Genomic DNA, 24583 nt, shown 5'->3' with positions numbered 1-24583 from the left:
TTCAGATCTCCTTTATCAGGAACATTTTATATAACTAGAGCCTACTGATTCTGCTTTCCTTCCTGCCAAATCAAGAAACAAAATTCCTCCAAGTAGAAAAAATATTCAAGTAGTCCCCTACACAGCTGCACTGATGCTGACTAGGAGACTGTAATAGATTGTTTGTAAATCAGAGGACACATTGCAAGGTCCTAGATGGAAAGAGTGACTGAAGATGTTCGAGAAATATATCATACACTTAGAACAATAAACATTGTTAGGCAAACATTTTAAAGAAGAGTGACAGCCAGATGTGGTGGTATGTGCCTGTAGTTCCAGCTATTCCAGAGCCTGAGACTGTAGGATCACTTAGCCCAGGCGTTCAAAGGCAGCCTGACTAACATAGACCCTTTCTCAAAAGATAAAAATGAAAAGTGACAGATACTCCAGTACCTTCCATATTCCTAGTGCCTGTGAAGCCCCCTCCGTGCCCTGCTCTTAGCCAGTCTTTTGGTCTCCCAACACCCAGAGTTAATGATCATCCCTTGCTTTGCTCTATACCATCTATTAGAGCAACCCTATGCAATGTACTTTTATTTTTCATTTTGAGTTGTGGGCCTTGCTAAATTGCTAAGGCTGACCTTGAACTTTTAACCCTCTTCCAAATCACTAGGATTACAGGCTTGCTCCACCATACCCTGCTTATACTCTTCTTTAAAACAGGAGCAAGCACAACCTAGCTGATTAAGTAGAGGGCAGTATTACCAATGTTAAATGAAGATTCCCAGGAAAAGAGAAGTTGAATGACTTCTGGGTCTCTGGGTTTGACTTTTGTTTTCCTAAAACTTTACAAGAGCCTCTTTTGGAATGGGAAAGAGCATAGTGTTGAGCACGTGACTAGTGTGCCCAAGACCCTGGGTTTCATCCCTAACACTCCCCGCCCACCCCCCCCCCCAAAAAAAAAAGAAGAAGAAGAAAGAAAAGGACAAAAATAGAAAAAAGAAAAATTTCACTATATGCAGAATTATCATTTATCCTTCACCATTAGATTGCAACAGTTATCTGAATATGTAGCGTCCATGGGGATCTTTAATTTTTCCCTCTTGGTTTCTTCATTATATGGAAGTAGAATTGTAATTCTGAGTGTGATCTGTTGACTGAATTTAGCTTTTATAGAAATGAGCTCTTTTAAAAAAAAAAAAAAAAAGCTTTTATTCCCAGCTTCACATATAAAAACTCTTTCTAGAATAAGCAGGGGTTGTGAGGGTAGGAGTCTCAATGACCAGGTAGACCTCATTTGGACAAGTTTCTGCTTCTCATAGTGACATCAACATAACAGGCCAGTGACTGTACATTCAGCATCTATGTGATCAGTAAGGCACACAGCACAGTATATAGGGACAGTAAGATGTGACTGGGATGAGAAATGCACATTCCTTTTAGAAAGAGGCACTATTGAGAGGTTCTGCCCCTCTGGATCAGGGCTTATTCATTTCACTGCTTTGCCTGTGCCATAGATGAGTGTGGGTTTTCTTAGGGTATAATGATCACCCTTTGTTCTGCACAGACTTCTGCTGGATGTGTCTAGGAGATTGGAAGACTCACGGCAGCGAGTACTATGAGTGCAGTCGGTACAAGGAGAATCCTGATATTGTCAACCAAAGTCAGCAAGCCCAGGCCAGGGAGGCCCTCAAGAAGTACTTGTTCTACTTTGAGAGGGTAAGTATCATCTCCTGCACCTGCCTTTACAGTGTAGGCTTCTTTCAGTTGACCTCTTGAGGTAGGATAACTGGAGTAACTGAAGGACAGGGCCAGTCTGTGCACACAGAAGTCAGTGAAGGGAGCTCTTGCAGCAGCCATGGGTGCTATCTCTTTAGATGTGACTTTCTGGTTATACAGAGCAGCCACAGCTGACTGGGAAGACCTGGTACTTACCTTGGTTGAATGATGGATTGTAGGACAATGAAGGGTCATCAATCTTTCCCATAAGTTAGAGGGGTCTGTGCCAGGTTCTACTCGTCAAGATGTTGGTCCTGAACTCCTGTGTGGATCTCTGTACCTTCCTGGGATTCCTGTACTTTTCTCCATCCTTCTCTGCTTTGTAGTGGGAAAACCACAACAAAAGCTTACAGCTGGAGGCACAAACATACCAGCGGATTCATGAGAAGATTCAGGAGAGGGTCATGAACAATCTGGGCACTTGGATTGACTGGCAGTACCTACAGAATGCTGCCAAGCTCTTGGCCAAGGTATCTATCAACTCGTTGATCCCCAGTCTCAAGCCTAGCTTTGTTACGTGCAGACCTCTAAGGGTAAGAGACCCCATCCCTGAAGGTTGGAGGGATTTGGCATCCTACATATACATGCATGCTTGTTTATGGATTCACATTTCCTTGTGTTAGGCCTATCAAGGACCTTGCCTTTGAAGAAGAATCTTTCACTTCCTCTGCCTGCAGGAAAAATTAGAACCCTTTTCTTCTTTTATTGCATCTCTGCATCACTCAAAGGAAAAGAGATTATTATCTTTGGACAAGTAATAAGATAGATAGGTGAACTCTGATACTCTATTTAAGAGGGAAAGTCATGAGGTAGCTACTGGTAATTAAATCAGTTTGAAAAAGGAACTTTGGATGTTCTATGTCCATCCATTGTTGTTTCAATTTTCCCGTGTCTTCCCCTAGTCCATTCTCTCTTTAGTTTAGCTTCATTTCTTTTGGGCCCACACCTACAAAGTCAGGTTAATTTGTATGGTGAGGTAAGAATTATAAGAGCAACCGGAGATATAGGTTGGTTAGAATAACAGATACAGGTTTTGTTTCTTTTCTCCTATGCAGTGTCGATATACCCTGCAATATACCTACCCATATGCATACTACATGGAGTCTGGTCCCAGGAAGAAGCTGGTAAGGCAGAGCAATCCCTGCATGCTTGTCCTATAGCTTCAGAAACACCCTTGTCTATAAGCATTGTGCAGGAGAGCAAGGATCGATTCAAGCCTAGGCATTTGAAGGACAAAATCAAAACAAAACTTGTCTAATTGCAAAATTCCATTTCTATTCCGGGCATCGCCAAAATTGATCTTAGGTACTGTCATTTTGTGTAATGGTAAGGCAGGTGCACCTAACCCCTGAACAATGCTGACTGCTGAACATGGTCACATGCCTGTATTCCCAGCAACTTGAGAGACTAAGGCAGGAATATCACAAGTTAGAGGCCAGCCTCAGCAACTTAGCAAGACCCTGTCTCAAAATAGAAAACAGCTGGGGATGTAGCTCAGTGGTAAAGTGCCGCCGGGTTCAATGCACAGTACCTCCCCTTTAAGAAAAAACAAAACAAAATAAAAAAAACAATTGGCCAGAAAGCTCTGTGTACATTTGGTAGGCCAGTGTCCATGCTTTGGGAGGAAATGTTCTTTACCCATTGAATCTGCTCTTTTCCCCTTCCCTTTATTTAATTCTTTATCTTAAATATGGGTTGTTTCCTGCTGATTTTAAAGTAATTTGTATTTGTTGTTAAATGTTGGAAAACATACAGAAGCATTTATATCAGCCTTAATGTCAGCAAACAGAAATGATCATCATTATCCTTTTCCATTCTTTTAAATTAATATTCTGGGGACTGCAGATGTAGTTTAGTGGCAGAGCACTTGCCTAGCATGTTTGAGGCTCTGGGTTCAATTCCTAGCACCTGCCACCAAAAAAAAAAAAAATTTTATACACACACATACACATTCACACATATATGTATGTATAAATGTACATAATGATAAATATAACATTATTACCACAGTTTATTTTTATAATTGTCATTATTTACCAGACCGGTAGATTCCTTTTCCGAAATGGCTTTATCAGTGTTCCCATTATTGAAGGGATTGTTTCTGTTTTTCACTATTATAATTAAGACATTAAGGAAAATTGTTGTGCATAAAGCTTTCTCTCTTCATATGTGTAGTTAGTAAGTAAAAAAAAAAAAATGAAAAATGTTCAGTGTGAATACAGTATCTGAGCATATCCATTTTGACTTTTTGTACCGTTTCCCTATAATGTTAGAAGCATTCATATTTTTTAAATGACTTTTTAAAAAATATTTCTTGAGTCGTTGATGGACCTTTATTTTATTTATTTATATTCAGTGCTGAGATTGAACCCAGTGCCTCATGCACGCTAGGCAAGTGTTCTATTACTGAACCACAATCCCAGCCCAGGGAGCATTCTTTTTAGTGGCTTTAAATTCTTTCCCTTTCTTTGGTGTTAGAGGACAAATGTAGCCTTGCCATTTTGCCATACTCTTCAGGTAGCTTTTTGTTTGGATGTTGTTTTCTGGCTCTGGGAGTAGGCTGTTGGGTGTTGTCTGTAGCCCGAGGTACTGCATGTGACCCTCCATCTGCAGGCCCTGCCCAACTACATCCCCCTCTCCTTTTGACCCTTCTGCTCTGCCCATACAGTTTGAATACCAGCAGGCTCAACTAGAGGCTGAGATTGAAAACCTTTCATGGAAAGTGGAGCGTGCAGACAGCTATGACAGAGGGGTAAGTGCCTGCTGTCCTCTTGCAGTGAAGGTAAGGGAAGATGGGTAGGGTAATAGATGACAGGGTGTTGATGTGTGGACTGGAAGCTGCTTCTGAGAGGGTGGAAAGGGAAGTGCTTTTGGCTTTGGAGCTCCTGACATGGTGGGTGTGACTTTGGTCACTCTCTGCTCCTAGTACTGGACCATACAACCACCCATCTTGTTTCCTTTGTGCAGGACTTGGAGAACCAGATGCACATAGCAGAACAGCGGAGAAGAACCCTGCTGAAGGATTTCCATGACACCTAAGTTGGAACAAGGACTTGCCGGGGTGAGGAAATGTGGCTGCAAGGACTCCCGGCTGCCGTACTGCATGCTGCAGGCTCTGCCTTTCATGACCCCAGGCGACAGCCAGGGCCCCACTCCTGAGAGACACTGGCAACACACCTTTTAGTTAATTTGTTTTCTTCTCATCTTTTTGCTTTTTGTTTCTACCAGGGTAGAGTTCATATTGAATTGGCCTCTTTTCAGGACTTTTTAATTCCCCCGATGGTTGTTGGGAGGGAGGGAACCTTTTGTTTTGTTTTTTTTTTGTTTTGTTTTGTTTTGTTTTATTTGTTTTTGAGTGGCTATTAATAGTATTAGATCATTACAACTTGTATAATTTTCAAAGATTGTACAATTATTAAAAAAAAAAAAAGGTAAACTATAGGATAACACAGAGCCCTTTTAAAAAATAAATTGGCATTGGAGTGTTTTACCCTGTAGCTATTTTACTTGGAATGTAACATATGCTGCCCACCTACCCTGCCTCAAAATAGCTATACTGCAGGGAGCCCCAGGGTGGTCTCTGCTTTCCAGCTTCACATGTTTGGCCATAGCTAGAGTCCCAGTGAAAGAGCATAAGTGACAAATGGTAGGGAACTGAGTTGGCCTGTGTCATGGGCCTGGAGCACAGGGAGTCACATCATGCCTCCTGCCTTAGTTGGGCAGTAAGGAGACAGTACAGAACCGGTTATCTTCTGTGGTTTCATCTTTATTCTTGAAAGTGAGGTTTACCTGGGTCTGGCAACCGAAGCCAGAACCCACAGCAGAACACAGGTGGGCTTGTGTCCATCCAGACTAGGGGACACTGGTTTAGTTAGCATGGTGCTTCCTTTTGTCTCCTAAAGATAGAGATCCATTGTTGAAGGGAGTTGTTCCTTAAAATAAATTTGCTGTACCTTGTTCCCTGCTTTTGTGCCAGTATTCAAGTGGTATAATGCTGACCAAGGTCACAGGCAGCTGTACCTGAAACTGACCTGCTGCACTCTTATAAATATCAGGGTCAGAGTTCAGCATGGCCCGCCTCAAGAGCATTTGCCTTTCTGGCTCAGGGGCTAATTTGTGCAAGTTGTTTTCATATTACTTGGAATGTGACCAGCAGCTACTCTGGTGGACCCTTCAAAGGGTCCCCTTTGCCTGGATCCAGCCATTAAGAGGACCCCACCTCTAGGGTCTGGGAGTGTAAGGCCAGGAGAATCCTTGTGGTCCCAGTTTCTGTACTGGGAAAAAAATCTGGCCAGAGGATCAACTTTTGCATACTTGAGTGCAAGGAAGCAAACAGTTTGCCTGGTATCCTGCCTGTCTTGAATCTGGTCCTGTGGGCCTTTGAAAAGTTAGATCTGTGATCTCTGGGGTTTCTGTGGCTTTGTTCAGTGCCTCCACTCTGAGACTGGCAGAGCTGTCTATACTTGACAGGGCCTCCTTCACCTCCTGGGAGAGCCTTTAGGAAAATCTGTGAATATTATAATGGAAATTCTTTGATATCCATACATTTTCACCTCTAATCAGCAATTTTCTAGGTACCGTGTAAGCTGTAAAACTGAGTCATTCTAGAAGACAGAGGACAGCTGTGACTTTTGAGGTACATGGCTGACTGCAGGTTCACTTTTTCCCCTCAAGTTTTGTCTCTTCATGTAGTTTGCAGCAAGGAAGGGGACTTGGGAGAACAAGTCAGGAAATGTAGAGAATGAACCCAGAATGGGACAACAGGGAGCTAATTGTGAACAGAGAGTGCCTCCTACGACACCTGGGGTGGGATGTGAATTCTGTATTGACACATGAAATATCCTGGTGTCTGGAGCCTTTTCCTCTTTGTCAAGTCCTTTCTGTAGCACTGCTGGGGCACAGGACAGAGTTGTAGCCCTGCATCTTTGTCATACCCTGGCTGGGTATTCTCCGGACTTCATGGCTGCCATGTTCTTTATGTACATCCAGTTGTGACCCTGACCACTGGAGCTACAGGGGGGTTCTGTGTCTAGAATATAGCCTGTAGCACTTGACCTGTGGCGAGAGCTTCCTTTTGTGCCCCCAGTGGCTATCCTTTGTTAACATTACTAGGAATATGGAAAACGTCAGGCAGAATTTTTTCCCCCTGCAAAGGGTAGAAGAGAGGCACAGTGTTTTCATGAATTTATCATATCTCTTGTTTTTCTTCAAAGAAAAAGTTAATTGAAACAATGTCATCTGCTCAAAGTTGAGTGGTTTATTCAAAATAAACTAAGTTTCTGATTATAAAAATGTGTGTAGAGTCTTTTTTCAAAGGGTCCCTTCAAAGCAGAGTAGACTCCTGAGTACCACCAGAGTCTGGCCAGTGAACACCAGATGAGTGTACTCCTGTCTGTTTTCCCCCTCCCCACTTAAGTGCTGTGAAGGCCCCACTGGCCAGATTCAGCTCTGCCTTTTTTTCCTTACTACTGAATGGGGAGAGGATACCTGTAAGTAGGTTGTTGGAGGGAAGTCATCTCTCTGGGTGTAGGCTGAATCATTCTCCACCACAAACATCCCAGGGTAGATACAAATGTGCCAAACCCTTTATTTAAGCCTCTGTGTTCCTCCAAAGCAGAAATGGGAAGATATGGATAATGTGGCCTCTGGTGCCCTGAGGGTTACAAAGAGGCAACTGAGGACATAAACAAGGGTTTGGGTCCTAATCCCAAGGGTGAAGAACAGGAAACAGGGTTTGGGTTCTGACTGAAGTCCATGTTTGTGTTGTCATGTTTTGTGATAAGATGATCTTCAGAACTGTGGGCAGCATGCACAGGGCAACTGAGGCCAGCAGAGACCTCACACTGCCCATCAAAGCTCAGTGGGAAGGTATGGAATCTGAGCATGACATGTTTAGTAGGCTCTATTTTGGGCACAGACCATCAATCAGAAAAAAACAGACCAGTGCCTATTCCCCCAAGACAAACCATGCTAATGGTAACAGCACATACTCATGTAGTCCTCATAGCAACCCTGTGCAATAGGTACTGTCATGGTCCACATTATATAACTGTTTAAAATGAGAATCCAAGTGTGGCACACACCTGTAGTTTAAGTTGCTTGGGAGACTGAGGCAGGAGCATGATGAGTACAACAGGAATTTAGGGTCAGCCTGGGCAATATAGAATCCATCTAAAAAAAAACAAAAAAGAAAATGAGAAATGATTTGCCCAAGGCTGCCACTGCTGGTAAATGACAAAATGACATGTTTACTTTTAGAAAGGAAGTTAAATTTTTGTAATACAATTTAGAACATAGCTCTGCACAAATTTGGCAATGTTTATGTATCAGCTGTTGAAGTGAGACTGCCCTGGCATCAAAAGGGTCAGAGGTTTTAAAGGTTAAAAAATTCTGGTTTATGAATTATGTTTGTGAAATTCCTACTGATATTTCATAAGTGGGTCAGAAATGGGTGAGGCAAGCCCCTTTACTTGCCTTCTGCTATCTGGTGCTGAGCTAGGAGAGAAACCTATGTAGATACAGGTAATAGAAAGGTAGAAGAATGGCAGGAAATAGGTTAAGACAATTTTATGGTGATCTAATTGTGGTTTTTAAAAGGCTAGAAACGATTTCTACATTGATACCAGAAAATTATGAGATCCTTGGTAAAACTGTGGTTCTATTTGTTGATATTTGCCTATAATTGAGAATTGTGCCATTTTGGAAACTTTGAATTATTTCTATTGTAACTATACTCAGAAACTCAGAGATTTCTGACCTAACTAGGATGAATTAAAGACAAGCTGCTGAAAAATTTGAATAATCCTGAACTGGTAAATAGAATTTTTGTATATTGAACTCACAAACATTGATAAGTAATTACATTTCCTTTACAATTCATTTTAGGGGAAAAGGAGTAGGTTCTTTACTTTCTCTGCCTCTGTGCACAAGGAGGTCTGGACTTGCCCCATTCCCTTCAGAGCTGTGGGTTCCCATTCCCTCTGACACAAGAGCTCCCATTGCTGTCATGGAAAAAGTCCAGAACGTCTCCTTTTGTGGAATCAGATTAACAGTCCTCCTTGAGGGTGGCTTGATTAGGGGCACTGATGAAACCTATCATTGTAGAATCTTCAGGTTAAGGAAGTGGGTCTGCCCTTGGAGACCTTCGCCTGCCCTGACTGAGAAGACCAGAAAATGCAATGTTAATGGTGTTGCTCTTGAATGCATGTGTGTTTGCAGTGTGTGTGTATCCTAGAAAAGCAGAAAGCTCAAAAATGTCTTGGCACTAGGCCACCGGTATGTCCCTTCCATTCCCGTTTTTTACAATAATCTGAGGCAATGGTGTCTCAATAGCAGAAAAGTTCCTTCTTCCCTCTTACAATGTGCCAGCTCTGAGGCAAGAAGTGTTCCCTACACGGAGCACCTCTTGCACTCCTGGAAGTTACTGTGGTGGTGGTGACCCCCAGGAGCTGACCTTCCTAATGCCAGGGCTTCTCCAGGAATTCCCTGACCTCCCCAGACTGGGTCCCACCGCCTATGTAAACACCCACTTCCCCCACCCGGCACACTCAGGCAGCTTCTTCCTGAATCGGCCTGATTCCTGCAGAACTCCCTAGAAGATAAAGACCCATCGCGTAATGGACCTCCAAGAATGCCTACAAGAAGGTTATGGGACCTGCTACATCGTCACGAGTGCAGTCATCGACCTCCGCAGTATTGAGTCAACTCCTGGCTCTGCCTCCTCCCTGGTGCCACTCCCTTCCCCAACCTCCATTCCCGGGAGCGAGACAATTGCAGACCCTACTTTTCTGGGTGGGAGGAGGGAAGGGGGCGTCTTAACCAAGGACAGAGTAATTACCAGAGGGATTTGCCTTAATGCTGCTGCTCCTGTCTGGATCTACATTTGGTGGGTGGGCTACTGCCCTGGAGGGTATTTAGATCAGCTTGAAGATAATCCAGCTCGGGAAGAGAAAACCCATTGTGGGCTGGGATTCTAGGTGCAGAGAGGCCAAGCACTACGCGGGCGATGGCTGCAGGCGCAGCGTCCCCGGGAATGGTCTAGTGACCGCAGTGCGCGCGGCCTCGGAGGCTATAGTCCCAGCGACTGCGCAGCACTGGTACCCTCGGCCCCTCCCCTGGGCGCGCGTGCGCAACCTAGGCACCATGGCGGCGGCAGCGGCAGCTACAGGCCTGCGTCCTGAAGCCGTGGTAGCTGATGAGGCTGCGAATCCACAGTGGGCTCCGCCTGAGCACAGCCTGGTTGGAGCAGCAACCCAGCCAGGCGATGACCAAGATGCACCGGTGCGGCCGCTGTGCAAGCCCCGCGGCATATGCTCACGCGCTTACTTCTTGGTGCTGATGGTGTTCGTGCACCTGTACCTAGGCAACGTGCTGGCTCTACTGCTCTTCGTTCACTACAGCAACGGCGACGAGAGCACGGACCCAGGATCCCAGCGCCGCACCCAAAGCCCCCGGCCTGTGTCAACCTTGGGCCCCCTCACCCGCCTCGAGGGCATCAAGGTGAGGACAACCCGCCCCCGCGACGCGCTCCAGACCCTGCATGGTCAACTCAGCCCCATCCCCAACGTTGACCCCCGAATCACACATGCAGGTCCCAAGAGCTTGCTCGCTGTTGAGCCCGGGTGTACCGGTCGACTTTCCCCTTTTTGAGCAGTTTGACCCGGCACCTCATCTATTCGCTGTGTGCCTTTCCTTTAGGTGGGGTACGAGCGTAAGGTTCAGCTGGTTACCGACAGGGATCACTTCATCCGAACGCTCAGCCTCAAGCCGCTGCTCTTCGGTAAGTCCACCGAATACTCCTGGGAAGGGCCAGGGGCTGCTATGGGTCACCTCGAGGCCCATTCTGACCACGTGCTTTCTATTTTGAAAATGGCTACTTCAAAGTAGCCCTTTCTTTATCCATGTAGATGATTAACAAAATGAAGTACCTACTCTTTCCCCATGACAGTGTAACAGAATGGCCTTTTCACTCCCTCTCTCAGATCCATTATTCTCTGCAGCAGATTCTTTCATCACATGGCCAGGCAATGTGACCCTGAGGCTAGCATCCAAACATTTCATTGAAATTGTCTTTGGACATTCCATGCCACCACTAGTTCTGTCATCTTCTAGACTGGGGGAAGGTGGGGAGTTGGTAACCAAGTCCCAGCAGATCTCAGGGCCTGTGGGGAAAATCACATTCTGGAAGTGGTCCCTGTGATCTTATGAGAAACAGACTATTCATATGTGGATAAACTGATGTCCTCCCAAGTATACCCACTAAGACACCACCAGTAAGAGGCTCAGTTTTTGCTGCCAGCACTCTATATTCTTCTTAGTGTTCTTTTTAGTCATCATAGGCAGAACCTTTCAGGGTGACCCCATTCACAGCTGTATGTTCATGTTTTCTGAGTTCTTATTACATTATAGAATTCATGTGATTATTTCATTTAATTCTCACAAACCCCCTTTGAGGTAGATGTAGACATATCCTTAGGCAAGAAGGTGAGAAAATGAGGCAGAGTCCCTTGACTAGGCTCACATAGTAGTTCAGTGGTGATGTTAGGATTAGAACCCAGGCAGCCTGCCTCTAGAACCTGCACACAGAAGCCTTCCAAAGATTATCAGAGTCAACAAGGTGGGGGTCCCCAGACCTATGGAACTTAACAAAGATACATTTGTACAGCCCAGTCCTGGGTACCTGGCCTTAGTGACATATATTTACAGATCCAGCGCAGACCCTGGCTGCAAGGGGATGAAGTTTATATATAGGGAGTTTTAAGAACAGGGCTGGGGCAGAGTGCCTGAACACATGTTGTTATCCCTGTGCAGAGGGCCCTGACTGGGGATTATGGCTAGACCTGTAAGACTGTCACGTGCATCCTATTCATAGGGAATTAGGTTATGCTATCAGTTCTGCTGTGAGAAGGACTCTAAAACATGACAGCTTTTGTTATCAATATTACTATTGAATGATATTGAATCCTATCCCAGGCACTATTTTAAATGCAAGGGAACACAATATGGAACAACGAAGGGAGGGAACCATAACAAAACAAAATCCTGAAGCTGAAATTCAGATGGAAACACAAAAAGAAACAAATAACTATACATCAGATAGTGCTATGTGATTGCAAACAAGTAAGGCAGAATTTTACCTGGGGTTGAAACTCTTAATAGGGTAGCCAGTATGGGCCTCCTTGAGAAAAATATTTGAGCAAAGACCTGTAGGAGATACAGGATCAAGCAAGGTGGCTGTCAGGGAAAGGTGATCCAGGCAAAGGGAACAGCATTTGCCTTTTTAGTACCATACTTCTGTGGACTGGATATTTAGCTTGGTGGTAGAGTACTTGCTGGCATGCATGAGGACCTGGTGTTCAATCCCCAGTTTTTTGTTTTTTTGTTTTTTTAAGTTACTACTACACTCCTGTGAACAGACACACACTGAGCGATTTTGTTTTCTTTCATCAGCCTTCCTGGGATCTGTATATATCTAATTCAAATCCATGTTAAGTTAAGTGAGCCATGAAGCCAAAGTTCTCCTAACATGCAGCTTGTCCTATAAAGCACAGAATGAAAAACCCAGTTCTGAAGTTCCCAAAAATAAATTACAAGAAGCAGAAGAGATTTGACAACAGGTAAACTGGTTCTAGTTAGGCCACCAGATGGTCTCCTGTTTTTGCAATTACAAAGGGCATAGCTAAGAGATTTGGGCAGCTGTGGCTTGGGCTTCCTGTTTGTAATCCTCATTTCCCTGAAACATTCACATTGCCTGCTAGTCAGTTGGTGGAAGCTGTCCCAGTTTTCACCCTGAAAGCCCTGGAACATGCTTCTTGGTGAAGTGAGGTGGGGTGAATGAAAAAGAGATCAAGGATTACGAGAAGTTTGGTTGGTGAGAGAGAGTATAGGCTCTGCCCCTTCTGCCCTGCTGTTCCTGACTCCAAACCTGTGACATGCCAGCCTCAGAAGCTCAAGATGCCAGGGTCTGGAGCGGGGGTGGTTTAAGATGTGAGTTGAGAGCCAGGGATTGTGGCACACACCTGTAATCCTAGCTACTCAGGGAGGCTGAGGCAGGAGGATTGCAAGTTCAAGGCCAGCCTGGAGACCCTGTCTCAGAATAAAAAGGAAAAGGACTTGAGATGTAGCTCAATGGTAAAGCCCCTCTGAATTCAATGCCTAATATTGCAAAAATAATAAAAAATAAAAATGTAAACATTAAAAAAAGATGTGAGTTGGTTCAAGGGGACTGGGGTTCCATCCCAAGATGCCTATTTTTCTGTAGAAAAGAAGCCAGCACTGTAGGAAATACCCCATACAGCCTCTCATCTCTCCCTTGGGGAACATTTACTGTTTCCCAACCTTGTTCCTGGAGACACTTGGCAAGTGGGATCTGGAGCACAAAAGTCTTTACTCTGAGCTCCTAATGAATACCTGGGCAAGGATGGTAGGCATTTTTCAAAGATATGGGACACTGGGAATCCATTTCTGAGTCATTGTGACCTCTTTGGGGACATTGCCTTCTTAAATGTGGCTTACTTCTCTCCCCACCATAGCTACTTCACCCTTGTTCTATCTCTAAGTAACAGATTAGATCTTTTCTCTTCCTTTCTTAAAAGTCTCCAAGATCACCCCCTTTCATTTCTCTCTTCTTCCCTTGCAGTGCTGGGAATTGAACCCAATTCCTTGAACATGCTAGGCAAGTGCTCTACCACTGAGCAATCCCATTTTATGGGTCTTACTTGGCCCCAAAGCCCTCTTACCACTTAGACCTCATCTCCTGCCACTCCCCCTCATTCCTTACAGATTCTCAGAGACACCAAGCTGCCTTAGGGCCTTTGTATGTGTGATTATCTCACTAGAAGGCTCAGACTTGGCTCTTCCCACAGATGGTGGCTTTATCTCCATCAGGCGTCTTAGATGTTCCTTCCTCAGAGACTTCTCTTGTCCTTAAACCAGTCTTGAGAGGTTCCCAGGCAGCATGTTGCATCGACCTATTTGATTTTCTTCTTAATGTTTAGCCCTGCTAGAAACTAATTTCTGTTATCTCTGTCATTTGTCCCTCTACCCACAAAGAAAAGCTGCATATATGAGAAGCTTGATTTGTTCTATGGGTTCAGTAGCCAGAGTTGTGTCTCCTGCTGATAACTATTGGGTAGCTTGGAAGGGTTGACTGGATGCTCAGGCCAGGCCAGCACCTGTCCGCTTGCTCAGAGTGTCCTCTGCCACCACTCTCCTGACTTGGCATCCTCATCAAGGGCAGCAGTTAGCACCTCCAGTTAGCCAGTGAGAGTTTTAATTCATTTTTCTTAACTATTTAAGGTAAATGAGTAATTGTCACTAGTACACAAAACAGTTTATTCAAAAATCATGACTGCTTTATCATAGGATTTCCAAATATATTTTCTTTTTTGGCTTAAAATAATTAGGCAGCTGTGTCAGATCACTATGCCCATAACAAACACTGGAGGCCCAGAAATAGGGAAAGAATTGTAATGTGCATATTATTTCAAGTGTTTAAGCATATTAATATGGTTTTATCTGTGGACTGCCTCTTTCCCTGAGCCACATGCACACCCCTAGTGTTTCACTGTCTGGCTGCTCAGCAGAGCAGACTCAACAGAGCTCATGTGGATACAGTTGAGTGTGTCTGAGACTGGACAAGCACCATCTTGCCCAACATAGGCATAGCCCAAGGCTGTGTGCCTGCTCTGAGGTGCAGCTTTGGGTGGTAGGGCTTGTGGGCAATAGCAGGGCAGTATCTAGGCTGTCATCCCAGGCCTGCTCAGCACATGCCAAGGAACCTAGCTAGCCTGCATGTTTTATTGACTGGAGAGAGCTCAGGAAGCAGACCCACCATGCTTGAGACTGGGGCCTCTCTGTCCTCTGGTCTGCAAATCTCCTTAGCGGGGGCAGCAGAAAGAGGGTTCAATTCATGTCCAGGAGATCATATACAATTAGTGTGACCAGTGCAAAGGCCACGGCTAAAAGTCGAAGGCTTTCTCTGGTGTGTTTAGTCTCTGTTCTTGGCACTGGTAATAGTGCCATCAGTGCACAGCCAACTGTAGATTTTGGTGGCTCTGGCTCCAGGCATAGGCTGTCATTACCAACAGACGATTGCCCTGAATGCTCTCACTTAGTATATAGGTCCCTGCATGCCTTCCTCGCAGGAGGTTATAAACGCATATGATATCCAACTGCAGCCAGTGTCACAGGGTAGGCACTAACTGTGGGAAGCAATGTCCCCATCTTCAACACCTCTAGTCTTGAGTCCAGGTCACAGTCCTAGGGACCAGAGGATGTCCTGTTATATTGGAAGAGCCTGACCTTCACTGCTGAATGGGATCGAAGGGGCCAGGTGATAAGCTGGACTTCTAGGAATGCCCCCACCCATCCCATGGCTACTGAACTCATGTCTGGTGCTCTGGCTTTGGAATCAGTCTCCTAGGGATGCCACCTTCTGTAGCAGAATTTTTGTCTCGTTTTGTTTTTAGCAATATCACATGCTTGTAAAGGAATTTAGTTATCAGCTTTAGCCAAGCATATTTGGATATTTCCTCTAACATTTGCCTTAGCACTGAGCCAGGTGCTAGTATGAAGCCATTTGTAAACACTGTATAAAGGATGCTGTCCACTCAGGGCTTACCAAAGTCACTGGTGCAGAGTGTGTCCAGGACCTCCTGGGGTGAGCCTGCATCCTGCAATTCACAGTCCCTGCAGCTGGCACGTGGCACTGGGAGGAGGGACTCGAGTGAGGAGGCAGGCAGGAGAGGGGGGTGATCAACATGAATTCCTCCTGTCCACCCCTCCCCATCTCAGTTTTACTCTTTTTGAGACAAACTCCCTGCTGTGTGGGGTGCTCTTCCCCTCCCCCAAGTCCAGTTTACCTGATCCCCTCCTAGACACAAAAGACATGGGGGTGGAGACATGTAGGGAAGTCACACAGAGACTCACATGGGTAGTTTAGGCGGGAGCCATTGGACATAGCTGAGATGCAGAGACCATGGCGCACGGGGAATCGTCCACAGTTCAAGATGGCTGGCCAGGAGTAGCCATAGCAGGCCATGATGGGTGAGCAGCTGGCTTGCATTACCTCACACAGGCTGCAGCACTGGTAGATGACCCTGCAGGGTGGGGGAAAACAATTGGTGTGGCTATGCTGGTAACTGGGCACCCAAGATCAGCCTGAAACTCTCCATGGTTGCTGGGCAGTGACACTAATCACCTAGCAACAGCCCTGCAGCTTTGCATTCCTACTTGTGCCACATTTCAGCCTTCAGCTCTGCCTCCCCTCTTATCTCCCTGTAACCCAGGCTTCTTTCCAGGTTTGCACCTCCCCCTCCAGATCCTAGGCCATCTAGTGTCTGGTGAGAGATATGGGAAGGCCCTGCTCTCTGGACCTTCACCTCTCATGTCAAAGGGAGAAAGCAGGGCCCTCCCTTTTGTCTTGAAAGACCTCCAGGGCACTGCAGTCTCCGGCCAGGGTTGGTGCTGGCACAGAATGCAGAGGCCCTATCCTCCAGTTCTGAAAGGACTCCTTCTTGCTGCTACTGACAGTCACTAGGGGCTCTGGGAAGGACTCCCTCTGCCAAAGGGGAGCTGAGGTAATGTTCACAGGAAGATTAGGCTGGGGAAGAGGAATTAGCCTTATGACCTCTAGGCTTTAGGAGAAAAAGTCACCAGATGGGTCTCAGCTCAGTCTCTTGCCAGCATCCCGTGGGCACATGGAACTTCCACACTTCACTGCAGAGAGGCTCACAGACCCCAGCCTGAAGTGGCTAGCCACTTGCCCCTGTCTTAACATTGAAGAACTTTTTTTAGGCTGTAGGTACAGACTGAGGGTCCAGCCCCACATACCATTATTGATGGTACCCTGCCCCATGATGGTCACCTTTATCTCATGGGTACCTGTTTTCTTCTGCTGAGACCACTTATAAAAAAAAAAATAATTCTTCATTTTCCTCCCTGCCCATGTGAGTGACCAGCAGTGATAGGTGCTCAGAGGATTAGTGAAGAGCTGAATTGCCAGAGCAGGCCCTGGCTAAGGACATCCTCCCCTCTTCCTGTCCCTACCCTACCTGTCAAGGGAGCAAAGGAAGGGCGGGTGTCAGGGTGGTACTCCTGGGTAAGCAGGGGCAACCAGCTGACTGACTGCTGGATGGCCTCAGCTGCTGTGTTCAGCTAGTGGTCAGCTAGTTGGGCAGCCACATCTGTGTAGACAATGTTGTAGCACAGTTTCATTGCTTGGGGAATGGGCATGCATCACATGGAGCTGCAGGGAATCCCTGCTGTGCCATCATTCCACAGCACCACCAGCAGCCACAGTCCTCTCTCCATTACCTGCCTTCTCTGTTCTGGCCTCACTGAGCTGAGGTCCTGGGCTTTATAGGGTTGTACTCCAGGAACCAACAGAGGAGAAGGTCCTGCAGGTATTTGCAGAGCTCCCAGGTACCTGCACCCCCCTGATTAGGCCCCAACATGCTGACTGGGCTGTTTGCTTTTGATTAGCACATAGTGGGGTACATAGAGACTGACAACATTTCCAGTAGGCCTATGGATTACTGGCACCTAATAAACTGAAGAAACCTCAGCCTGTGTTTTCTTTTCCTTTCTGGCTTGCTTTTCTTTCTTTTTAAATGTTATGTGTTAAGCAATCAAGAGGTGATAATTAGCAATTTGGTCTGACCCATTGTCCAGCAGTACTCTCTCCCAGTAGCTGACTCACATGTTTTCTGGGTTTCATGGGTTTGACAGTTATACATGCTGGGGGTAGGGGTCCTTTGTCCTGTCCTTAATGTTATTACATCTGGGATCATATCACCTTCCTCTGGAAGTTGATCTGGTATTAAACATAGATTCTGGGTAGAACAGCCTGGGTGGCCCTGGGCAAGTCACTGATCTTTCTGTGTTGTGATTTCTCATGGATTGAAAAGGTCAGTTAATGGAGCCTGGCTTTCTAGGACGACTGTAGGGATTAAGGAGTTGATGTGTACAAAGTGTTTTAAGACATTTCCTTGGGCAGAGTGTGTGCTACCTGAATGTGATCTGCTATGATTGCTATTAAAAATCACTACCATCCTGGGTCTGAGAGACCGTTTGCCTTCCCCTGAACGATGGCTGGAACTTCATGCTGGGAGTATGACTGAGAGAAGTGACAGACTACTCTACAGATGGCATTGTGGCCCTTCCTCTAATATGTTCCTTTGTGAACCTTTTGTTCCCCAAGGATGTTCTCCTCCTAGGAAAAGGAGAAGGAAGCAGGACCCAGGCTTCTGACCTGGAAGTACCTGGGACCACTAGGTTGTGGACTTCCCAGGTATAAAGCTCATATTCCAATTCCACCAAGCCACCGACCAGCTGTGGTCAAGTGTGTGGGCAGCCAGCCACTAGGTGCAGGTCCCGGGCATGACTGATCTTTACTCAGGGGCTTAGATGCACAGAGTAGGTGCTGAGTGACCCTCCACTGACTTCCCAGCAGTAGGCAGCTCAGCCCTGCTCAGATGACCAGCACCTACTTGTACAGGTGAACAGAGGACAAGGCTGTTGGACTGAACTACAGCATTGGATGTCCAGGCTTCATTTGTTTTTATTTGAATAATGCTTGAAAGCAATAGCCAGCCAGTATCTCTCCATGCTAAAAATATATACCTGGTTTAAATTAGGCATGGTGGCTCACACCTGTAATCCCAGCAACTCTGGAGGCTGAGGAAGGAGGATCACAAGTTCAAGACCAGCCTAGGCAACTTAGCAAGATGCTGTCTCAAAATTTTTAAAAATGAAAGGATCTGGGATGTAGCTCGGTGGTAAAGCACCCCTGGGTTAAATAAATAAATAAATATTCCCAGTAAGAAGAGGTTAACCCTCTGCCCTTCAGGTCCACTCTCTGGCCTTTAGTTCCACCCCAGGGTGTGTCAGCTCATATTTAACTTAGCATAGCCTGCTTCCAGGACTCCCCCCAGAAAATATGTACAGTCATCATTAACACGAGAGGCCCCACATTCCAAACACTGGCCAACCTTTGCAGGACAGCTCCACCTTGACATGAATACAGAGCATATAAAGGGGTGTGTGAATTCATCCAAACACGGCGACCACCAGAGGACAGAAAACCCCCTGAACCCTGCAGGGAGGAAGGTAACTCAGCGCACAGTGCTCCAGCTCAGTCCTTGGCCTCACCCACCTCCTCTTATGGCAGAAATTCCTGGCTTCCTGAGTGACGAGGAGTGTCGGCTCATCATCCACCTGGCACAGATGAAGGGATTACAGCGCAGCCAGATCCTGCCCACTGAAGAATATGAAGAAGCAATGAGTACTATGCAGGTCAGCCAGCTGGACCTCTTCCGGCTGCTGGACCAGAACCACGATGGTCGCCTGCAGCTCCGAGAGGTTGGGATCCTGGGGCCGGAGTAGGCACAGGGAGGGAGTGCCTAGAATTACTTTTCTGGTGGCCAGGCCATTTGTCTGGCTCAATCCTGGTCCCATAGTTAGATGCCAGCTCAGAACTTCTTGGGCATGCCGAGGCCCAGGGTCACTCTTTCCTCTCTGTAGAGTCTCTGCTACCCTGGAAACCCCAGAGATGGCAGGAGGATCCATGTGGGGGTGATGGGATTTATCACCATGTTATAGGAATGGTATTTCTTTTGTGGTCTGGATTCCTTGCTGCCATGGCTGGAAACCCACAGAATTCATGGTAGATGAGGTGGCAGCTCTGAGGTGGCCAGCAGCCTGCCTCTCTCTTCAAATACCCCTCATACCTGGGTTTCTGAGAGAAATTTGGCAGGGTGTGTGTTGCGGGGTTGGGGTAGAGGTCTTTTGCTAACACAGAGCACTCCACTCAGCTTGGTGGTCCTGAACTGGTTATGTCTCCTCCTGTTGCTTCTTCCCTCTTTATAACCAGGTCTTGGGCTCTCCCTTCCCCTACATTACCTGAGGTATCTGAGTGTGATACAAGGTCTGTACTTTACTCTGTCTCCAGTCAGTCAACAGTGCTCCGCTGAAGGCCACAGTTCCAGCAGGGATGGGAATGCCAATGGTCCTCAGGCCTCTTGACCCTTTCCCTGGCTTCCTCAAATATCTCTGGACCTTTCTGCTGACCCTCACTCAGCCTAGGGACCCTGGGCTCTGTCCTGAGTCTTCACCCATGCCCTGTTACTACAACCCTTAACTCTACAACAAGAACTGGTCCTTTTGTGCTTTGATGGCTCTTTACCCCTGGGGTCACCCCACTGAGGGACCCTCTTGTACCTTAGGTACTGGCCCAGACTCGCCTGGGAAATGGACGGTGGATGACTCCAGAGAATATTCAGGAGATGTACTCCGCGATCAAAGCAGATCCCGATGGTGATGGTGAGCTCACACCCCTCCACAGTTCTGTCCCTGTGAGCCACCTCCTTTCCCTAGACTATGATAGTCTAAAGGGCAGTTCCTGGAGATCATTTTGACTTTATCAGGCAGAGTTTAGAATCTGGGACGTAAGAAATAGGACTCCTACTTGGTAGATGGCAGAGTAAGTAAAATGAGAGCAAGAAGACAATGAGAGCAGCTTGAGTTTGGCCATTCACCCCGCTCCATCCACCTCTTCAGGCCTCCCTGGTCTCAGTGAGGCCTCCCTGCCTTCCTTTTGCCCACCTGGAGTTTTAATGGAGCACTAAAGTGGTAATGTTACTAATTCTGATAACTGCCAGGAGCATGGGGCAGAAATCAAGAGGTTTCTGAGGTGTAGTCTTAACCTTGTACCCAAGTTCTGGACCAGCTGAGGAAGACAGAGCAGTCAAATAGGTCCTGGAAGAATGCCTTTGTGACTGGTGAACAAAAGTGAAGATCTTGGAAGAATGGCCTGTAGCTGGAGGGCTGTCATACTGTCCCTTGTATAGAAATGGTATCAGACTCACAGTGTTTGAATGTTCCCCACCCTCATGGGAATCTAAGCCAAAGGGTAGAAGTTATCTCCCTTGGGTCAGCCAGAATAACATGGAGCAAAGACAGAACCCCAAGAAGGTGGGGCCTCCGTGTTCTGATTTGGGCAAGAACACAGAGCGTGTTCTCATTGGCATGGCTTTCTTTGCCAAAGTGGGCTGGTAACCCAGCAGGCAAGACTGGCTAGGTGTGTTCCACCCAGGATGGGACCTGAGTTCATAAGGGAATTCCTGGGGACTTGCCCTGCTTGCACCCTACTGTGTGGAAGGCCCTGGGTGAGACCCAACACCTTGCTACTCTCTCTTTCTTCACCTTCTACAGGTTGGAGCATGGTCACCACACTCTATGTGGCCAGGCTGGAAGGCATAGGGTGGCCCATTGGCTGGGGTCCTAGCCATATGGCTCAAGCTTCCTTTCCCACTCTGGCACTCTAATAGGTGTTGAGCTTCTTCCTTTTGGGAGCCAAATCAAGGCTTAAACTGAGAAAATGAACTTCTCTGGGTCTTCCCTTAGGGCCCGATGTGACAGAAACCAGGTTCATCTGACCCAAGAGTCCAGGTGGGGACAAGTGCACATGGCCCCCCAGTGCTTGAGGCCAGGGGCTGCTGCTGCCTTTGGGGTAGGTAGGGAGGTGCTGCCTGCTACTGTGGTCTCCCCACATGGACCTGGCAGGCACTAATGGCAGGTGCCCTGCTCCACACAGGAGTGCTGAGTCTGCAGGAGTTTTCTAACATGGACCTTCGGGACTTCCACAAGTACATGAGGAGCCACAAGGCAGAGTCCAGTGAGCTGGTGCGGAACAGCCACCACACATGGCTCTACCAGGGTGAGGGTGCCCACCATGTCATGCGTGCCATCCGCCAGAGGTGAGCACCAGAGGCCATGCTCCCTGGGGCAGGGCCTGCACATTAAGTCTTTGGAGGGGGCTGATAGGATGGAATTGATTAGCCAATTTGGGATTAAGTTGGCCACTTGTTAGACCAAGACTGGGACCCACTGAAAGGCAATTAATGAAGGCAAATTTTCCCCAGTTGTGGGCAAATAGTGTACAATTGGGATTAGAAGTGTTTGTTTTCTGCTAATTAGAAAAATGACTCCTTATCTCTGCTCATAGGACCCCTGCCCCTGAACCAGCAGGAGTTTTAGATAAACATCCTGAGAGGAGGGCTTTAATTTTTCCCATCCTCCCAATTTTGTGAAAATCTCATCTTTCTCAAATAGTGGGTACAGTCAGGGGAAAATGCTCATCAAGAGTAACCCCTTCCTGCTCTTACAGAGCCAATCTTGAATGGCTCTTGGGGCTGAGCATGGTAGCACACACCTCTAATCCCAGTGATTCAGGAGACCAAGGCAGGAGGATCACAAGTATAAAGCCTGCCTCAGTCTCTTAGGGAGATCCTCAGCCACTTAGCAAGACCCTGCCTCAAAAAATAAAAAGGACTGGGGATGTAGCTCAGTGGTAAAATGCCCTAGGTTCAATTTCCCATACAAAAAAAAAAAAAAAAGAAAGAAAAGAAAAGAAAAGAAAAAAGATGGCTCTAGGGGCTTCCATGGGTGGTGGGCAGGAGTAGAGCTTGTGGCAGGTCTTGGGTTCATCTTGGCCAGCTCCTTTAGGCTACCACCTAGGCACTGCCCTGCCAAATAACTCCTGCCCACCAGGGTGCTACGCCTCACTCGCCTGTCACCTGAGATCGTGGAACTCAGCGAGCCACTGCAAGTTGTCAGATATGGTGAGGGAGGCCACTACCATGCCCATGTGGACAGTGGGCCTGTGTACCCAGAGACCATCTGCTCCCACACCAAGCTGGTAGCCAACGAGTCGGTACCCTTCGAGACCTCCTGTCGGCAAGTACCTCCCACTAGGGGCTGGCTTCAGTTCCAAAACCAAGCACCCTCATGACACTGACAGCCCATCCCTATGGACCTGCCCCTTGGCATAGGGTCAGGAATGCACTTGGCCATCCTGGTCAACGATGGCTTTATCTGTTCCCTAAGTTATTTACCAAGTGGCAGGAAAGGCTGGCTACTGGTCATTTTGTCAACTTGAGTCAATATAGACCAAAGTATCCAGAGACACCAAAATTTGCTCCCAAAACTTTGAAGCAAGGGACAGTCTACTCCTCCAGTTATCAATCTTGATCCACTGCTGTGTCCCCGCCCCTGCCAAGGCACAAAGTTAAGTCTCTCATTTTCATTTGGCTTTCTGGCTCAGCCCCTTCCAGTCCCCAAAGAGACCTTCTACATGATCTTCCTGCTTCTAGTAGCTAACTTTTCCAGCCAGGCCCTTGGTCGTGGCCATGTAACTTAGCTATGTGTGATCTTGGCCAATAAAGCATTGGCACACACAATAAGAGACTGGGTTTGTGGGAAGAAGGAGGGGCTACAGATATTTTGCCACTGGACTACCCTGTTGTCATCCATCCTAGCCTGTCCCTCTGACCCCTCGTAACTTGGGCAGCTTCTGCCCACAAGTAAACCTTTGGGAATGTCTGCAGTTAGGGACCCGCTCAGAAGCCCCCCTGCCTTACAGCTACATGACAGTGCTGTTTTATTTGAACAACGTCACCGGTGGGGGCGAGACTGTCTTCCCTGTAGCAGACAACAGAACCTACGATGAAATGGTAAGGGTCAACTGGGCTATTCTTGTGGGCTGGCAGGGCCTTGGGCAAGTGTAGTACACACCCCACCAGGCCTGGGATGAAGGCCCAAGTGGTCTCCTGGGCACATCTGGTTGTTTTTCCTCTAACCACCTTTGGCTGCCTGGCCATACAATGGGGGGCAACCTGAAAACTCCATCACCTTACTGCCCACAGAGTCTGATTCAGGATGACGTTGACCTCCGTGATACTCGGAGGCACTGTGACAAGGGGAACCTGCGTGTCAAACCCCGGCAGGGTACAGCAGTCTTCTGGTACAACTACCTGCCTGATGGGCAAGGTGAGGGCCTGTGACCAGGTCAGGGGATTCTTTGAGGGAAGATTCCCCTTACCCTGCTCCTGTCTGCCACCTTTGGCTTTGTCTGATTTCTTCCAAAGACCATCCTCTAGTTTCAGTAGGCCTCTCCAGCATCTCTGCAACCTCTTGGGTTATCTCAACCCCTGTCATTCCCTGATGCCTTCACTCTGGAGCTGGAGATATATGTCTCTTACCAAACCAGGCTGGGAAGAGCTGTGAACAAGGCTCAGCAGCAAGAAAACTGGTTTCAGAGGGCCAGTTTGACCAGTTGACCTGTTGACCAGTTGGCCAGTTTGACCAGTTGACCGTATATTAGTGGGGTAAGGGCCAAGGTATGCACAACTGGCCCTACCTTTGCCATGCTACTAGTCTTTAGCTCAGGTCAGCTCAGCCTAGGGTCCCTCCCAGTTTGTCCTTTCTCATTCCACGCTCCTGTCCTAGGTTGGGTGGGCGACGTGGACGATTACTCCCTGCACGGAGGCTGCTTGGTCACACGCGGCACCAAATGGATAGCCAACAACTGGATCAACGTGGACCCCAGCCGGGCGCGGCAAGCCCTGTTCCAGCAGGAGATGGCGCGCCTGGCCCGTGAAGGTGGCGCCGACTCGCAGCCCGAATGGGCCCTGGACCGGGCCTATAGTGATGCACGCGTGGAACTCTGACGGTGCACGCGTGGAACTCTGACGGGAGGGTCAGTCCCAGCTCTCAGGCGCGAGTCGCACGCGGCCCAAAGGTCTCCGGTGCCCCGCTGGTCCCCATGTCCTGCGGCAGACTACAGTTCTGGCTGATGTCTTGTCCCATTCCTGCCTCCAGCTGCGATTACGGCGCAAAAACTATATTCATGTTATTTATTGTGTACAGCTCCCATGCTGCTCCGTCAAATAAAACCGCAGGGCTTCAAGTTGCCTGGCCAACAAGCTCCAAGTTGGCGTGGGGGGTTGGGGGAGACGCCACCAGCTACCCGGCAAACGTCATGTGA

At 47.4% G+C, this 24583-nt stretch overlaps 2 protein-coding genes and 1 long non-coding RNA gene across 8 annotated transcripts in view; 2 read left to right on the top strand and 1 right to left on the bottom strand.

The window, feature by feature from the left end:
• Arih2 (ariadne RBR E3 ubiquitin protein ligase 2) overlaps positions 1 to 7042 on the top strand; it is a 54554-nt gene extending 47512 nt beyond the window's left edge. For all 6 annotated transcript variants that reach the window (XM_047563764.1, XM_047563762.1, XM_047563766.1 and 3 more), the window contains 5 exons: positions 1547 to 1698; positions 2085 to 2228; positions 2814 to 2882; positions 4427 to 4510; positions 4726 to 7042. In XM_047563764.1, the coding sequence (XP_047419720.1) occupies positions 1547 to 1698; positions 2085 to 2228; positions 2814 to 2882; positions 4427 to 4510; positions 4726 to 4797 (521 nt within the window). In that variant the 3' untranslated portion in view covers positions 4798 to 7042. The remainder of the gene's footprint in view (positions 1 to 1546; positions 1699 to 2084; positions 2229 to 2813; positions 2883 to 4426; positions 4511 to 4725) is intronic.
• Positions 7043 to 7792: 750 nt separating this feature from the next.
• Positions 7793 to 19060, bottom strand: LOC124992696 (uncharacterized). Its single transcript, XR_007110174.1, has 3 exons — positions 18914 to 19060; positions 15688 to 15857; positions 7793 to 7929 (listed from the first exon to the last, which is right to left on the bottom strand). It is a non-coding gene; the product is annotated as an uncharacterized LOC124992696 (long non-coding RNA).
• On the top strand, positions 9801 to 24505 carry P4htm (prolyl 4-hydroxylase, transmembrane). Its single transcript, XM_047563845.1, has 9 exons — positions 9801 to 10257; positions 10456 to 10537; positions 18929 to 19119; positions 19983 to 20079; positions 21353 to 21515; positions 22309 to 22494; positions 23180 to 23270; positions 23463 to 23586; positions 24046 to 24505. Exons 1-9 carry the CDS (start codon positions 9901 to 9903, stop codon positions 24264 to 24266), a joined length of 1512 nt encoding a protein of 503 aa, XP_047419801.1. The 5' UTR covers positions 9801 to 9900; the 3' UTR covers positions 24267 to 24505.
• The last annotated feature ends 78 nt before the right edge of the window (positions 24506 to 24583 follow it).

This window comes from Sciurus carolinensis, chromosome 9, assembly GCF_902686445.1.
Source record: "Sciurus carolinensis chromosome 9, mSciCar1.2, whole genome shotgun sequence".
NCBI lineage: Eukaryota > Metazoa > Chordata > Mammalia > Rodentia > Sciuridae > Sciurus > Sciurus carolinensis.
This window is presented reverse-complemented; position numbering and strand designations above follow the sequence as displayed.